General features: G+C 60.7%; 1 protein-coding gene across 1 annotated transcript in view; it reads left to right on the forward strand.

Annotated features, from left to right (window-relative positions):
- EPHA2 (EPH receptor A2) overlaps positions 1-14,298 on the forward strand; it is a 29,444-nt gene extending 15,146 nt beyond the window's left edge. The window contains exons 4-17 of the mRNA XM_081146074.1: positions 1,119-1,274; positions 1,376-1,708; positions 2,191-2,306; positions 2,739-2,892; positions 3,341-3,440; positions 3,905-3,960; positions 4,209-4,334; positions 4,541-4,726; positions 5,661-5,722; positions 5,839-6,048; positions 6,279-6,428; positions 7,183-7,376; positions 7,960-8,115; positions 13,370-14,298. Coding sequence (XP_081002200.1) covers positions 1,119-1,274; positions 1,376-1,708; positions 2,191-2,306; positions 2,739-2,892; positions 3,341-3,440; positions 3,905-3,960; positions 4,209-4,334; positions 4,541-4,726; positions 5,661-5,722; positions 5,839-6,048; positions 6,279-6,428; positions 7,183-7,376; positions 7,960-8,115; positions 13,370-13,475 — 2,105 coding nt within the window. The 3' untranslated portion in view covers positions 13,476-14,298. The remainder of the gene's footprint in view (positions 1-1,118; positions 1,275-1,375; positions 1,709-2,190; positions 2,307-2,738; positions 2,893-3,340; positions 3,441-3,904; positions 3,961-4,208; positions 4,335-4,540; positions 4,727-5,660; positions 5,723-5,838; positions 6,049-6,278; positions 6,429-7,182; positions 7,377-7,959; positions 8,116-13,369) is intronic.
- Positions 14,299-14,705: the final 407 nt, after the last annotated feature.

Genomic DNA, 14,705 nt, shown 5'->3' on the forward strand with positions numbered 1-14,705 from the left:
GGCTCTGGAAGGTGTCCCTAAGGTGACCCCACTCCACTCTGGCCACTTCAAGCCCTGGGCAGCCCTGCACGGTGGGCCTGTGTCTGGGCAGCTTCCTGCCTGTGAGCCAGGAAGGGGCGTAGGGCAGGGGCAGGCTATGGCAGTGGGAGGAAGAAGCCTCCGGAGTCAGGTGCCTGAGCCCCTGGCCGGCCCGGCCAGGACAGGACCTGCGGGCCAGGGGAGGAAGATCTGCTTCCTGGCTGCCTTTGTGAGTGGCGGAAATGACTCGGTCCTGGAAACAGGTCCAGAGCAAATGCGGGGGGCCTGGCCTTTCCTGCTTTCTGATCAGGCATCTCTAGACTGGGAAGACGGTCGGGTCTGAGAGCTGGGATTGGGGGGGGCACCTGCAGGGGTGGCATCCGGAGCTGGTGCGGCTAGCTGATGAGTCAAGGTGGTGCTGATGGTCACCAAAACAAACAGTGAGCCCGGGCCTGTGTGGCTCCGTGGTTGGAGCATCGGCCCGCGCACTGAAGGGTCTCAGGTTCGATCCCCAGCCCCCGTCAGGGCACGTGCAGGAGGCGACCAATCCATGTGTCTCTCCCACATCAATGTTTCTCTCTCTGTCTCTTCCCTCCCTCCCTCCCTCTAAAATCAATGGAAAAAGTATCCTTGGGGAAGGATTAACAACAACAACCAAAACCCTCACACCCAAACAGTGAGGAAGACACAGTTATCGCCCCGGGCGGCCTGGAGTCCAGGTGGGGCCCCGCCAGGCTGGTTGGCACAGTTGAGGGAGAGACGGCGTGCTGTGTCCAGGGCTGAGCCAGGTGTGGGGCCGGATTCTCAGGGAGCTGAAGAGTGAGACGTGGGCCTTGAATGCCCGGCTCGGGCGTGGCGCTTCTTGCAAGAGCCACGGGGAGTGATGCACAGGTTTGGAGCAGGGGGATGAAGCATTTCCTGAGTGTCCAGTGCAGGGCAGGTGCTTGCCGGGTGTTTTCTCATCACAGCACATTTTAGCAATGAGAAAACAGGCCCTTGGCGGTTCAGTGACTTGCCCGGGGTCCCACGGCCAGGGACTGGAAAAGTCGCTGCAGTGGGAACTGGTTAAACTGATCGGTGTCTGTCCCTGTGCCCGCCAGCCTGTGCGTCTGGATTCTTCAAATCTGAGGCGTCCGAGAGCCCCTGCTTGGCGTGCCCGGTGCACACCCTGCCGTCCCCCGAGGGGGCCACCCACTGCGAGTGTGAGGAGAGCTACTTCCGGGCGCCCCAGGATCCGCTGTCGATGCCCTGCACAGGTGGGTCCCCGGAGTCGGAGGGTGGCTGCGGTGAGCGGGGTCTGGCGGTTGACATGTCTGGGGCCACCTGGGTTCGAGCTCTGCCCTCTGCCCCTGTGCAGGCCCACCCTCTGCCCCAAGCTACCTCACGGCCGTGGGCATGGGCGCCAAAGTGGAGCTGCGCTGGAAGCCCCCCCTGGACAACGGGGGCCGTGAAGACATCACCTACAAGGTCACCTGCGAACAGTGCCTGCCCGACTTGGGCGACTGCCGGCCCTGCGAGGCCAGCGTGCGCTACTCTGAGTCACCGCATAAGCTGACCCGCACCAGCGTGGTGGTCAGTGACCTAGAGCCTCACATGAACTACACGTTCGCCGTAGAGGCCCGCAACGGCGTCTCGCACCTGGTGGCCAGCCGCAGCTTCCTCACTGCCAGCGTCAGCATCAACCAGACAGGTGAGGGCCTGGCAGTGGTGGTGGCCGTCACCCAACTGGGGATCCCAGAGGACCACCCCCCCGGGCTAAGCTGTGTTCAGAGAGAGGCATTCTCTGGAGTCACTTCCCAGTTCTGTGACTCTGGGCACGTTACCCAACCTTTCTGAGCCTCAGTCTCCTCCCCTGTAAAATGGGCTAACAGGGCTAGTGAGAAGATTTAATAAATTCTTCTATAGAAGGCTCCCAGAACAGCGCCTGGCCCATAGAAAAGCTATAGCAGGAGTGGGCTCTCACTTTGTTTTTATTATTTATCATAAGTGCTTCTGACCTGCTAGCTATGTAGGGGCTGAGGCCTGGGGCTCTGTACTATGGAACTGGAAGTTAAGAGTCCCAGGTGGGGGTCTGAAGAACCTGGACTGTGGATGGGTCTGGGTCTGGGATCACTCCCCCCCCCCCCCGCGGGTGGCTCCTCACACCCCTCCCCAACCTGTTGTTCTGTCCAGAGCCGCCCAAGGTGAAGCTGGAGGGCCGTGGCACCACCTCGCTGAGCGTGTCCTGGAGCATCCCCCTGCCTCAGCAGAGCCGTGTGTGGAAATACGAGGTCACCTACCACAAGAAGGTAACTCAGAGGGTCAGGGTGGACCCCAGCTGGTCACATAGATAGTCAGTGCATGACCTAAAGAAGCCCCATTCTGCAGATGGGGAAACTGAGGTCTGGGATCTTCCTGAGCCACCTCTCCCAGGCCAGCACAATGGAGACTGGTGGGAGAGAAGACGCTGTGTTCTGGAATTCCCCGATGAAACAGTTGGGGGCGGGGGAAAAGCCAGGTCTCGAGGATCAGGCAGACCTGGGTTTGAGTTCTGGGTTAGGCATTTGGTGACTGTGACCTTGACTGAGCCACTGGACTTCTCTGAGCCTCAGTTTCCCCCTCCATAGGGAGATCATTGAGTTTGCACACATAAGTGAGCTAAGCTGGGGTGGTCTCTGGTGGGCTGAGCGGATGCCCCGCCCTGTCCTCACTGTCTGCCTCTGCACCCGCTGGCCACCCAGGGGGACACCAACAGCTACAACGTGCGCTACACTGAGGGTTTCTCCGTGGCCCTGGACGACCTGGTTCCAGACACCACCTACCTGGTCCAAGTGCAAGCGCTGACTCAGGAGGGCCAGGGTGCCCGCAGCAAGGTGCACGAGTTCCAGACACTGTGTGAGTCAGGGGCCAGGGCGTGAGCCAGGCCAGGGTTCTGCAGTGGAGCAGCTAGGACTTCCTGAGAGGAGGAAATGGGTTGAAACTTTAGAAATCTGCTCTCCCGGTCAGCCTGATTCTAGAACCGACCTGCGTGGGCTGATGGGGGAGGGGACCAAGGGACGCTTGTTCAGGGCAGTGGTGTGAAAGGAAGGACATGGGCTCTGGCATTGGCAGGCCCAGTTCAAATCCCGCATAGTGGAAAGAGCCCCACGCACCTGGGAGTACCAGCTGTATTCCCGGGGACGGCCCTTTATTGCCCATCTGTGAAATGGGACTAAAGATCTTTATGAACTGCCACAAGTAAAAACACCCAGTACGTGTCTTGGGTCCCTAAAGTGGGCCTTGGGGTGCAACAGGGGGTGTGGAGCGGGAGGGCTCCCTTGTCATCAGTTGGTCTCCCCGACAGCCACGGAAGGATCTGCCAACGTGGCCGTGATCGGCGGAGTGGCTATCGGTGCCACCCTGCTTCTGGTGTTGGGAGGAGTCGGCTTCTTCATCTACCGCAGGTTCGTGGGGCTTAGGTGGGACCCGGAGGGGCAGGAACCTCAGTTCCCTGTCTGGAAAAGGGACTGAAGGAGATCTACTCCCTGCCTCTGGGGGTGGGGGTGAAGATGCAGTGAGCTCTAGGGTGCTCAGCCCAGGCCTGGCAGGCCGTGGGGCTCGGGACATGGCTGTCATTATCTCTTGTTATGAACCGTGTGTCCACACTTCCTCTGGACATGCAGGCAGGAAGCACTGGGGAGCACTAATGAGGAAAGCCCTCATTTTTGGCCGTGACAGGGCACAGGACCCAAGGAGGGAGCCCGTTAGTCACTTCCTGTCCACCCCGCCCCGGCCTTCCCTGCGCCCTCTGCCAGCTAAGGGGGGTGCTGGGCACACTCAGTCCCCACGCAGGGCCGGAGCAGGGTCAGGGGGCTCCTGGCTGGAGCAGGCTGCTGACCTTCCTGTTTGGTTCCTGTGGGGTTCTCAGGAGGAAGAGCCTGCGGACCCGCCAGTCCTCGGAGGACGTCTACTTCTCCAAGTCAGGTGAGACATGGTGCCCTCCCTGCCCACCTCGCTGTGCCCACAGGCCTCCTTAGCTCTGTGGCCAGCCGAGCTGGGGGCAGCGGGCAGCCAGGGTACTCCCAGGACATCCCAGGGCAGCTCGAAAGGGCTGAGCCAGAAGCTCCATGTCCCAGAGGCCCGGGTCACGTAGCCATCTGCCACCTCCTTTAGGGCAACCGTTCCCAGGGACCCTCCCTGACCCTCCCTGACCCAACCCCCTCCCCCTCCAGAACAACTAAAGCCCCTGAAGACATACGTGGACCCCCACACGTACGAGGACCCCAACCAGGCCGTGCTCAAGTTCACCACCGAGATCCATCCGTCCTGTGTCACGCGGCAGAAGGTGATCGGAGCAGGTGAGGTTGGCGCGCCTGTGGGGGGGCCTGGTGTGGGGTGGGAGCACCCGGGCCCCTGGTGTGGGGTGGGAGCACCCGAGCCCCTGGTGTGGGGTGGGAGCACCCGGGCCCCTGGTGTGGGGTGGGAGCACCCGGGCCCCTGGTGTGGGGTGGGAGCACCCGGGCCCGGCTCACTGGGCGTCTCCTCCCACCTTGCCTGCCCGCAGGGGAGTTCGGGGAGGTGTACAAGGGGACCCTGAAGGCGTCGGGGAAGAGGGAGGTCCCTGTGGCCATCAAGACGCTGAAAGCTGGCTACACAGAGAAGCAGCGGGTGGACTTCCTCAGCGAGGCCAGCATCATGGGCCAGTTCAGCCACCACAACATCATCCGCCTGGAGGGCGTCGTCTCCAAATGTGAGGCTCGTCACCGGGGGTGGGGGTGGGGTGCGGGTGGGGTGGGGAACTCTTGGAGGCTTGACCCGCAGGGGTATGGAGAGGGCTGCCCACTAGGGCCACCAAACAAGGGCTCTGTCCATAGCTGTGCCCGCCACCCATACCCACAGCTGGACCCACTCCCCCATGTGCTATCTTCTTACACCTGTGCCTACCCCCATCTGTGCCATCCCCTTACACCTGTGCCATCTCCTTACACCTGTGCCCACCCCATCTGTGCCATCCCCTTACACCTGTGCCATCTCCTTACACCTGTGCCATCTCCTTACACCTGTGCCCACCCCCATCTGTGCCATCCCCTTACACCTGTGCCATCTCCTTACACCTGTGCCCACCCCATCTGTGCCATCCCCTTACACCTGTGCCATCTCCTTACACCTGTGCCCACCCCCATCTGTGCCATCCCCTTACACCTGTGCCATCTCCTTACACCTGTGCCATCTCCTTACACCTGTGCCTACCCCCATCTGTGCCATCCCCTTACACCTGTGCCTACCCCATCTGTGCCATCCCCTTACACCTGTGCCCACCCCCATCTGTGCCATCCCCTTACACCTGTGCCATCCCCTTACACCTGTGCCCACCCCCATCTGTGCCATACCCTTACACCTGTGCCATCTCCTTACACCTGTGCCCACCCCCATCTGTACCATACCCTTACACCTGTGCCATCCCCTTACACCTGTGCCCACCCCCATCTGTGCCATACCCTTACACCTGTGCCATCTCCTTACGCCTGTGCCCACCCCACCTGTGCCATCCCCTTACACCTGTGCCATCCCCTTACACCTGTGCCCACCCCCATCTGTGCCATCCCCTTACACCTGTGCCATCCCCTTATACCTGCGCCCACCCCACCTGTGCCATCCCCTTACGCCTGTGTCCGCCCCTGCAGACAAGCCCATGATGATCATCACTGAGTACATGGAGAACGGGGCCTTGGACAAGTTCCTTCGGGTAAGGCTGTGGGCCAGGGGGCTGGAACCCATGGCGGCCGGCAGGCTTGGGGGCGCCCTGCTTGGTTCAGGGGTGGCCGGCGGCTGGCAGCTGATGGCTGAAGCCTGTGTCCGCAGGAGAAGGATGGCGAGTTCTGCGTGCTGCAGCTGGTGGGCATGCTGCGGGGCATCGCGGCCGGCATGAAGTACCTGGCCAACATGAACTACGTCCACCGTGACCTGGCCGCCCGCAATATCCTCGTCAACAGCAACCTGGTCTGCAAGGTGTCCGACTTCGGCCTGTCCCGTGTGCTGGAGGATGACCCTGAGGCCACCTACACCACCAGTGTGAGTGCCAGCGGGGCTGTCACCGCTGGGGCTGGCGGGCTTGAGGGCGAAGCAGCCCTTTCCCTGCTGTGGGGTCCTCCCACCTGCACACCTGGGGCATGGACCTCGGGAGGCAGGGACACCTGTAGGGGACACAGAGGAGGGGCCCGGACTGCAAAATCGAGTCCAGCTGCAACAGCCCTGAAGCTGCTCAGAGAGGACAATGGTGACCAGGCCTACGTCCCCTGCAGGGCGGCAAGATCCCCATTCGCTGGACAGCCCCGGAGGCCATTTCCTACCGAAAGTTCACCTCGGCCAGCGACGTGTGGAGTTACGGAATTGTCATGTGGGAGGTGATGACATATGGCGAGCGGCCCTACTGGGAGCTGTCCAACCACGAGGTGAGCACCCCCACCCCTGTCCTGCCCAGGCCCACCCTGGGCCTGAGCTTAAGCTCTTCTCATTCCTGAAGCCCAAGGCCTGGGCAGAGAAGAGTTTTGGAGGCCAGTCTTCACCTGGTACAGGCCATTCATGGGTTCATTCAGTAAATGTTTGTTGAGGGCCTACTATGTGCCGGGCCTTGTGCTGGGTTCCAGACCCAGTCTCTGACTACAGTCAGTGAAAGACAAGGAAACAAGTTAGGGGTGTGTGTGGGTGTGTGTGTGCACGTGTGTGCACGGGCATGTATATATGTGTGCATGTGTGTGCATTCATGTGTGCATGTACCTGTGAGTGCATGCATGTGTGTGCACGTGGGTATGTGTGCACAGGCCTGGAAGGCTTCCCAGAGGCGGTCACGTCTCTGCTGAGACAAAACACAGTAAGGTAGCCAGGTGAGCACAAGGAGGCTAAGTGTGCTCCAGCAGAAGGGGTCAGCTTATAGAGATGCCCAGAGACTGCAGGGAGGCTGGCTGCAGGGCACACAGTGTGGCTGCTGCCTGGGTGCCCTGTGAGGGCTCAGGGTCAGAGCCCCTTCCTCCACGGAAGTCTGGAGACAGCCCCTCAGCACTTGCTGTACGCACAGCTCTGAAGGGTGTGTGTCGGCTCAGGAAAGGAGGCCCAGCCTGTCTGTCCCCTGGCACTCCCCGGGGGCCTGCGTGGGTTCAGGGGCTGTGAAGGCACCCTGGCCTTACCACCCTGTCCGCCCCCCCCCAGGTGATGAAAGCCATCAACGAAGGCTTCCGACTGCCCACGCCCATGGAGTGCCCCTCGGCCATTTACCAGCTCATGATGCAGTGCTGGCAGCAGGAGCGCGCCCGCCGCCCCAAGTTCGCCGACATCGTCAGCATCCTGGACAAGCTCATCCGGGCTCCCGACTCCCTCAAGACCCTGGCTGACTTTGACCCCCGGTAAGTCCCACGCCCTCCCCTGTGGCAGCCCCCAGGCTGGCCCCCGAGCTGCTTCGGTGTGGCGGCCAGCGGGGGCTAGCGGGCAAGGCTTTACTTAGGCTGGACGGGGCCCAGCTCGGGGAACACTGGTGAAAGCCGGCAACACCGAGGCGAGTGTGCCAGCCCCGCGCCCAGCCCTGCGTGTGTTAGTGCATTTAAACAACCCGCAGGTGGCTCCTCTTTTTGTAGATGAGGAACCGAGGCGGGGAAATTAAGTATCAGTTCCTTACTTCAGTGGCTGGGACTGGGATTCTAGGAACCTCAGACGCTCTGTTAACGTTTCGCAAATTCTGTGGTTATTGGTGGCGGTCTTGTCGGGGGGGCAGAGGGGGCAGCAAGCAGTAAGCCACAAACGCTGGAGGCTCCCGGCATGCCAGGCGGGCTCCCTGAACCCACCTGACTTGGCTTTCCCGTCGCCCAGGTGAGGAAACTGAGGCCCGGGGCAGCTGGGAGAACTGCCCAGGTCAGGGAGCCGCAGGCTCAGGGCCCGGGGAGGGCCGGGCGCTGCAACCCCTGACCCGAGGGTGGGTGGTTGGTGTCGCAGGGTGTCCATCCGGCTGCCCAGCACCAGCGGCTCGGAGGGGGTGCCCTTCCGCACGGTGTCCGAGTGGCTCGAGTCCATCAAGATGCAGCAGTACACGGAGCACTTCCTGGCGGCCGGCTACACCAGCATCGAGAAGGTGGTGCAGATGACCAACGAGTGAGTGGGGCTCTGCCCGCCCCCCCCCGCTCTCCTCTCCCCCTCCTCTCCTCTCCCCCCCCTCTCCTCTCCCCCCCCTCTCCTCTCCCCCTCCTCTCCTCTCCCCCCTCCTCTCCTCTCCCCCCCTCTCCTCTCCCCCCTCCTCTCCTCTCCCCCCCTCTCCTCTCCCCCCTCCTCTCCTCTCCCCCCTCCTCTCCTCTCCCCCCTCCTCTCCTCTCCCCCCTCCTCTCTCTCCCCCCTCCTCTCCTCTCCCCGTCCTCTCCTCTCCCCCTCCTCTCCTCTCCCCCCTTCTCTATTGGGGAGGGAGGCTTCCCAGGAAGGGCAAAACCAGGCCGGCAGCCAGCAATTCTGCTCGGTTCCCTCCTCTCCCGGCGTCTTTTTTCCAGGGCGGGAGAGTAACAGTGATTATCACGTTGCCGGTAGCATTTGTCTGTGGAGGGGAGACTAGGCCGGCTCTGCACGGAGCAGCTTGAGTCCGTCTCGTGTTAACTCGGCAGGTGGGGCTCCGCAGGGTTCTCCCTGGACAGGTGAGAAGCAGGTGCGGAGACCTGCAGGGACCTGTCCAGGGCCCTGCGGCCACTCGGGGCAGAGTAGGATTCCAGCCCTCATCAGGCAGGGTCCAGAGCTCAGGACCGTGGAGGTCATTCGTGGAGAAACCGAGGCTCAGGGATGGCACTGTCACACAGTTCACAGCCGGGCATCTGGGAAGCGAGTGGGTTCCCTTCGTAGCCGTTGCCAATTGAGTCCTGTTTGCCTTTTGAATAGATGCTACTATTACTTCCCTATTTTATAAGTGGGGAAACTGAGGCTCGGAGGTTGCATAGCTTGCCTGAGGCCACAGCCCATTAGGGGCAGCATTCCTCTCCAGGATGCCCAGAAGAAATGGTCAGAGCCCGTGGGCACCCTGGCTGATGCCCAGGAGAAAGGGCCCGGGCCAGCCCTGCCCAGGCACCTCCCCCCACAGAGTGGCTGTGAGCCCTGCGGCCCAGCCCTGGGCTCTGCCCTTTGTGAAGCTGTCCCACGGGCGCTCATCTCTCCTCCCATCAGGGACCTTTCCCGGCAGGGCCCTGGCAGGGACACTTCCTCCCGCCCCAGGAGGGAGAAGACATTATCCTCTTAGCCTTTCGGGCCTCTAAAAATAGCTTTATGTCCCCAATAGCTTCACTTGTACGGGGTCCAAGGTCATGATGGGAATGGGCCCTGAGGCTGGGAGGTTTTGGGAACCGCAGGGAGGGGACAACCCGGCCTCCCACAGCGCTGGGTCACAGGAGTTCTGGGACTTGGGCCTGTGCGTGAACATTCTCCAGGGCCTGTGAGAACCACTCAGCTGGGCTTCCAGGCTGCTCATCCAGGCCTCTCACGCCAGGCCTGGCCTGTCCCGGGGTCGGCTGGGGATGGGAGTCAGGCGAGGACAGGCTGACCGGAGGGAGCCGTGGAGATGTGCAGAGAGGAGACAGGTCCCGGGGTGTCTTCTGTCGCCAGCCAGCTGCAGGGTCCCAAGCTTGGGCTCTGCACTCACACCAGGTTTCAAATCCCATGTTTGCCGCTCCCTAGCAGGTGACCTTGGTCAAATTAGGTTCCGCCTTTGAGGCTCGGTTTTCGTTTCCCCACTGTGGGCACGGCGTGGGCACGATGCAGATGGCTCACCTGGTACACAGTAGGGGCTCCGCCCTCTATTCCCCTGCTTTTCGCCCGTAGCCCGTGGGCAAATGCCCGGGGTTCCTGGGCCCCCCTCCCTTTCCCTGTGCCCCTCCAGTGGCTCCCACCGAGGACAGGGACAGCGCAGCTTCTCTTGTGGGTGCAGAGAGCTGAGGGCAACAGCAGTGCTTCCAGGAAGCGTGTTCTCAAAGGCTTCCCGAAATAGCCGGGGTGCTCCTCGGCCAGTTCCTTTCCCACGAGCCGGACGGACGGGGCTATCTCAGATGGATGGAGGCTGCCTGTGTGTGCGTGTGTGTGTGTGTGCGTGTGTGTGTGTGCGTGTGTGTGTTTTGAAAAGGCCTGGATAAAGGCAGGAAGTCATTCCACACCCCCTCCTCCTCCCACCAGCCCGCTGGTGCTCAGAGCCGGGGTCTGCGTGACTCACATCACCACTGCCTCCTCCGTTTCAAATAAGTGAGATAAATGGGGATCTCAAAGCACTTTTTCAACCCGAAGGCTGTGTCTACACGTGCGTGGAGCCCACGGGGAGGCTCTGAGCTGGTCGCCGGAGAATTCAGCTTTCTCCATGGGCTCCGGGTTTAGGCCTCGCTGACCTCTCCCACCCGTCCCAAGGGGCTGGCCACACATTCCCCTGGGGTCCCGCGGTTGCCACCTGTCCTCACTTGAGCACTCGCCACGTTGGTATTTGAGAGTCATGAGTTTCTGGCTAGACCAGTGGTTCTGGATGGTTTTGAGGAGCTAATGGAGCGGTGGGTTTGCACCCCAGAGAAGCACTCAGCCTCGCAGCAGGCCCTGTCCGGCGTCCGAGGCTGCTGCACCCCGCATCCTGTGAGGGCGGGGGCGCGGGCAGATGGGTCTGAGGTCTCTGCGTGCCCCGGCATGGGCCTGGCGCTGATGGAATGTCTGCAGGGTGAATGAATGATCGGGCGCATGAGGCCAGTTCTCACTCCCCTCTCCCTGTGTCCAGGAGGCACGTAGTAGGTGCTCCCTGGGGAGGTGCGGCCTTAGAATTTCCCCGGGGCCAGGGCTGGTGTTGCGAGTGCTCAGGAGAAAGGTGGCCTCAGCTGTATGTCCACTTTACGTATAAAGAAACTAAGGCCTGAAGACAGGACAGGACAGGACGGCCCAAGGCTCAGATGGAGTCCAGGACTAGAACTCAGCCTCCTGCCTCCCAGCCCAGGGCTTTGCCTCCTAGATGGGCCTGGGAAGCAGGCTCAGCTCCCTCCCTGTCACATGAACCGCACAGCAGTCTAGGAGACAGGCCCAAGGCGGCCTGGGTAGTGGCTCAGGATCCGCTAAAGTATTCATTGATTCATTCATTCATTCATTCATTCATTCATTCATTCAGCAGACACTCCTGAGGGCCTGCTGTGTACCATGGCCTGTCCTAGACCTCGGGAGGGCGTGGGGATGAGGGGATGGGCCCAGGGGACCAGGTCTCAGCTGTTGCCCTCCTATAGCTCACAGAGCCCACTGGTTCTTTGTTTTTCCCCCCAAAATGTGCAGCTGGTGGGACCCGCTGTTCAAGCCTCTTCACCAGCAGCTGGGCATCCCCACCCCCGGTGTTTCTGGTGTACCTGAGCTCTGTGCTTGGAAACTCGTTGAATAAGCCCCTTCCTAAGGGCTCCCGCAGGGCCGCCCTGGCCAAGGAGCCGCGGCTCTTCAGTCTCTCGGAGACAACGGCTGGGCTGTAAGCTTGCAGTTGGGAACTTCCCGACAGAGTTTGTCATTCGTCGCTTTGTCAAACAAGATTAGATGCCCCAGCTGGTTTGGCTCAGTGGTTAGAGCGCCGACCCGGGGACTGAAGGGTTGTGGGTTCGATTCCCGGTCAAGCGCACATACCTCGGTTGCAGGCTCGATCCCCGGCCTGGTCGGGGCGCATGTGGGAGGCAACCAGTCAATGTGTCTCTCTCACATTGATGCTTCTCTCTCTCTCCCTCTCCCGGTCCATTCCACTCTCTCTGAAAAGCAATGGAAAAAATATCCTCAGGTGAGGATTTTTAAAAAACAAAAAACAAGACTAGGTTATTGAGCTGGTCCCAAACTTTGCCTCTGGACCATGTCTTCTTTCTGGCCTTGCCCCGGATTTATTTCCCTGGGTCTCTGTCTTTCTTGGCCGACTTCCAGGCTCCTTTCTTTTTCTCGCCTCCTTGGGCGGCACAGGGAACTCAGAGTGGGGCTGCTCTGATGAGGTCGGACAGAAGCAGCCGCTGCTTCTCAGACCACGCGTCGGGGGCTGCGGGAGCTGAGGAAACGCAGCCTCCCTGCCCCACTTTAGAACTTCAAGGCCAGGGGGCCTAGAGGTGCAGCCCCAGGATCCCACCTCTTTCCCCGGTGATGCAGATGCTTGTCCGGGAGCCACACTATGAAACCTACAGGGGTGGGGGGGCTCTTCTTTTGTGACACCCCCAGCTGCTTAGGTTAGAAATGGCTCTGCAGCAGAGGCTAGGAAGTTCCCCCAGGTGCCTGACTCCCGGCCTTCCTGCTGCAGCGGGAGCTGCCAACCCTTCCCGGAGGTCCCAGAGCCACCCTCCCCACCCATCTGGGTCTGCCCTCCCTGCTCAGCACTCCTCTGAGGGCTCCCAGAGCCGGTGGGAAAGTCATGTCGCCGGAATTGCAAATAGGAACTTGCACCATATAATTAGCTCCATTTACAGCCAGGAGACGGCCCATAAAAACCTGGGTGTTTTCATAGGTTTGGGCTGGTGGGCGAGGAAACTCCCAGAGTGAGCAATAACCGTCTGCTCTGGGGCTCAGGGAGCCTAAGTGGTTTTACAAGGGGATGGAGGGGCACAGAAAGGGGCCCAGGGTGGGGGAGGCTGTGGGCTCCCGGGCACACCTTCCTACCCTGTACCCATGCCGCCTTCCCCCTCTGCCACCGGTTTCCGGGGTGTCCCGCCTCCAGTTGGGCACTATTATTCCACTGTATAGGTGAGGAAATGGAGGGTCCTAAAGGCGAGCCACCTGCCTCAGGTGGCCTGCCAGCCCCTCTCATAGAGACCAGCAGGGCTTTAACCCTGATGGTCCCTCAGCAAGTATGTGCTGAGCCCTTGGTCAGTTGGCAGCAGTGGGAACTTGCAGGGAAGGGGGTGAAATACGGTGAGGGCTAGGAAAAGACGTCTGAGCAGCAGCCTTGGAGGGTCCCTGCCGCCGGTGATGGCATCAGTGCTGCCTGGGGAGGGGACCTTAGGGACAGACCCGAGCTGGGGGAGGGAATGCAGTGTTCACAGCTGGTTCAATTCCCGGCTCTTCCACCTCCTCGCTGTGTGACTTTGGGCAAGTGACTTTACCTCTCTGAGCCTCAGTTTTCCGATCTACAAAATGAGCGGGAAGAGAGCACCTACTTCACAGATAATCCTGCAGATTTGACTTAAAGGAAAAAACTTCACAGACTTGGTGCTTCTATCGTCTCCTTAATTTTGTGGAAGTTAGCAAGCTTTCGGGAGGTGGATCCTTCTGTCAGGCCTCTGCCTAACTGGAACTCCCTCGCAGGTCCCCAAGGCCCCATCCTCTCCTCCCCACCTCGGCCCCCCTCCCACAGCTGCCCACCTCTCCCGCGCCAGCCCCTGACTCTCCCCCTCCCTCCCACCCGCAGTGACATCAAGAAGATCGGGGTGCGGCTGCCGGGCCACCAGAAGCGCATTGCCTACAGCCTGCTGGGGCTCAAGGACCAAGTGAACACAGTGGGGATCCCCATCTGAGCTCCGACAGGGCCTCGCGCCCCCCTCGGCCAAGAATACTTGAAGGAACAGTGGCCTCCCCGTGAGCTCCGCCCCTGGCCACTAGGGACCTTATTTATTTCTATTTCTTACTGGTGCCACCCTGAGGCCTCTGCTGGGGGGTCTCGGAAGACGCCATGGCCTGAACTGAGGAGATACTCAGGGATCCCGGGCCGGGGTGCTGCGCCCACCGAGGACAGCAGCCAAGCACTTAGCGGCCCGGCCGTGGTCCCAGCATCCTGGGGCAGGAGCACCACCAAGGACATACACGGGGGACACTTCTAAACCGGCCTTTTCTTCGCTGTGTCAGGAGGTGGGGGTTACCCCGTGGCCATGGGAACAGGGTACCTCAAGCCCCACCCACTCACGAGAGGACGGCAGACAGTGGACTCAGATGGAGCGACTCGCAGTAGCTCCCCCACCCCCCGGCGCCCCGGAGGATGACCCCCGGGCCCTGTCCTTGGCCCACCGTGGGCCAGACTCTTGCTTCCCCAGGGCCCTCGCGGGATGCTTGGTTGTGTTGAGGTTTTTTAAATATATATTTTGTACTTTGTGGAGAGAATGTGTGTGTGACCGGGGGCCCGGCTAGGGCTTGGGGCAGAGGACAGCCTGCGTCCGACATTCCCAGGCGGGGGCTGGTCTGTCCATCTCTCGCCTCTCTAGACAACATTCGTGACTCCGTCAGTGTTAATGATTTTGTTTCGTTGGGAACTTTTTCAAACCTTAATTTATTATTATTTTTTTTATATTTATTGTTAGGAAATGACTTATTTCTGCTCTGGAATAAAGTTGCAGATGGATCAAACTGGCCTTGGTTTTGAGTTTCGGGGGAGCAGTGGAGTAGAGGGGCCTTCTGTGTTGGAAGTGAGGGGGGATGAAGGGTCCGCCCCCTCCCTGAGTATTTAAACAGCTTCTTTCCCAAGACACACATGTCATGTCGCCCTGGGAGTGGGGGCAGTGGGAGGTGGGCAGGGAGCCAGGGAGCAGGCCCAGCCAAGCCCAGCCTCCATGCCAACAGGCCTCTGTCACTTTTGATCTCCTGGCTTCTGGAGGGCTGGGAGGCTGGAGGACAGTGAGAGCTCTGTGGGCCTCCCTCCTACACATCTCCACAGAGCTGGTGAAATACATCCTTCAACTGTCCATGTTGAGTTCTGAGGTTTACAACAGATTTTCACAAGTTTGGGCTTGATGGAGCCTCAGCACTCTGAGTTT

Source organism: Miniopterus schreibersii (genome assembly GCF_964146895.1).
Source record: "Miniopterus schreibersii genome assembly, chromosome: 8".
NCBI lineage: Eukaryota > Metazoa > Chordata > Mammalia > Chiroptera > Miniopteridae > Miniopterus > Miniopterus schreibersii.